Source organism: Mesitornis unicolor, unplaced genomic scaffold (assembly GCF_000695765.1).
Source record: "Mesitornis unicolor isolate BGI_N332 unplaced genomic scaffold, ASM69576v1 scaffold42077, whole genome shotgun sequence".
Lineage (NCBI taxonomy): Eukaryota > Metazoa > Chordata > Aves > Mesitornithiformes > Mesitornithidae > Mesitornis > Mesitornis unicolor.
The window spans coordinates 1-2,322 of NW_010197867.1; the positions used below are offsets into that span (position 1 = coordinate 1).

Here is a 2,322-nt window from a genome sequence, read left to right on the forward strand (position 1 = left end):
GTGCTACCTCAGTGCATTAGATCGCTGCTATGCTGTCTATCGCAAGAAAATCCACGCCCAGTGGCAAAAGAGTACGTATCCTCACATGAGACTGCAAGATCTGTCAAATATTGGAATGTGTAGGTACACAGAAAATGTATTTTTAAGTTCTAGCATCCAATCTAAAGACTAGTACATGGTTCCTTTCTTTGTGTTTATGTGTTCCGAAGCAACTGATACGTTTGTGCTCTCTCATAAAGAAATGTCTTATTTCTGTTCTGGTATGGCTAAGTATCTGATAGTCAATAAGTAGTCTCTACAAGCTTTTGTTGGTGTAATGTATAACATCTTGCTTAAGTGTGTCATTCCCTCCTCTACCAAGGCTCTTAAGTATTGAGGCTAATATTTACATGTTGTATAAAGATACTGATTAATTTTTTTTTACTGCCATATATTTAGTAATTGCTTCATCTATATTAAGCAGCATAGGCTTGAAGATTAGATAGTTAGATGAAGTAGATTATTTCTTATTTCAAAATGCTGGGTAGAAATACTGAGATTCTGTTAAGCTTATAACTTTTTCTAGAAGAAAAAGGGCAAACATTGCTACCTGGTGCACTAGATCACTAAGAAACTAATTTTTAAATAGAAGTAGCAGCAGTGTGTTAAATGAACTTGCCAGCAATAGTTAGTTTTATGGTTGTATTTTGTATGCTGATGTTTTACGATGACTGATATCCTGCCATCCCTCCATTTTATTTTAATACTTGAAGTGAGTACTAAACATAAGTTGTAACACAACACTTCTGCCACTTCCAGAGGGGACAGACATACATTTCACCTTGAATGACTTTGGATTCATGATCTTTCATTCTCCCTACTGTAAACTGGTACAGAAATCTGTGGCTAGACTATTGCTGAATGACTTTCTTGGTGACCAGAACCTAGAAACAGCAAATGGTGTTTTCAGTGGTTTGGAAGCTTTCAGGTGAGAATAGCTGCTGTCTTCCTTATTCAGATAGTTTGATTTGTTAAACATCCAAGGTGCTTTTCCTTGCTGCTATATTAGTAACTGTTTCTGAACCTTTTTTTAATAGGGATGCAAAACTTGAAGATATATATTTTGACAGAGATGTGGAAAAAGCTTTTATGAAAGCCAGTGCAGAGCTCTTCAATCAGAAAACCAAAGCTTCATTACTTGTATCCAATCAGAATGGAAATATGTATACCCCTTCAGTCTATGGTTGTCTTGCCTCTCTCCTATCCCAGTAAGCATAAAATTGGAAGAAGTCATAGGTTTTTATATGCAAGCAGATAAAAGGTTTTTGTTTCAGAAAGCCTTTTGTAAAAACACCATATAATAAATCTTTTCCTACTAGATTAACTTAAGTAGTAAGACTAAAGTTAGAAAATTATTCTGCATACACAATCAGGTCAAGTGACAAGTGGATTAAAAATTTCTGTGTCAGAAACTGATCTGAAACAGCAGCTTAATGCCTTCCAAGGTAGGATCTTATTTGTAAGGTGGTGTATCCCACACACACACACACCCTCCACCCCCAAACACCTCAGAAGAAAAGAGAATCTGAATGCCTTCTCTGTTCCACTATAAACACAGAATCATAGAATGGTTGGGTTGGAAGGGACCTTAAAAATCATCTAGTTCCAACTCCCCTGCCATGGGCAGGGACACCTCCCACTAGACCAGGTTGCTCAAAGCCCTGTCCAACCTGGCCTTGAACGCTTCCAGGGAAGGGTTATTCGCAACTTCTCTGGGCAACCTGTTCCAGTGTCTCACCACCCTCACAGTAAAGAATATCTTCCTAATATCTGATCTAAATCTACCCCCTTGCACTCATCCTATCACTCCATGCCCTTGTAAAAAGTCCCTCCCCAGCTTTCCTGTAGTTCCCCTTCAGGAACTGGAAGGCCGCAATAAGGTCTCCCTGGAGCCCTCTCTTCTCCAGGCTGAACAGCCCCAGCTCTCTCAGTGTGCCTTCATAAGAGAGGTGCTTCAGCCCTCTGATCATGTACTCTTCATTAAGACTGCTTTCTAAAACCTGCTTACCTCTGATGGAGACGGTAACACAAACCACATTACTCCTGACACCACTTTGGCTTAATTCTCACTTTAAACAACTGTTGCTTGTTTTGCAGGTACTCCCCAGAGCAGCGGGCAGGACAGAGAATTAGTGTGTTCTCATATAGCTCTGCTTTTACTGCTACACTGTATTCCATCAGAGTTACACAGGATGCCAATCCTGGTGAGTGAAAGGTAGAGATACTAATTAACTCCCTTGCACAGCTGGGTGTATTTCAGACATTCATTGATTTGGCACCTTT

The 2,322-nt window shown here is 39.6% G+C and overlaps 1 protein-coding gene across 1 annotated transcript; it reads left to right on the forward strand.

Moving 5' to 3' along the window:
- Positions 1-4: 4 nt before the first annotated feature.
- On the forward strand, positions 5-2,290 carry LOC104544157 (hydroxymethylglutaryl-CoA synthase, cytoplasmic-like; the record flags this gene model as incomplete). The annotated part of the gene is given in 4 exon segments (XM_010188938.1): positions 5-71; positions 799-967; positions 1,077-1,247; positions 2,137-2,290. Coding segments are annotated over 4 exon segments (561 nt in total), but the record flags the coding sequence as incomplete, so codon positions are not given.
- Between the last annotated feature and the right edge of the window lie 32 nt (positions 2,291-2,322).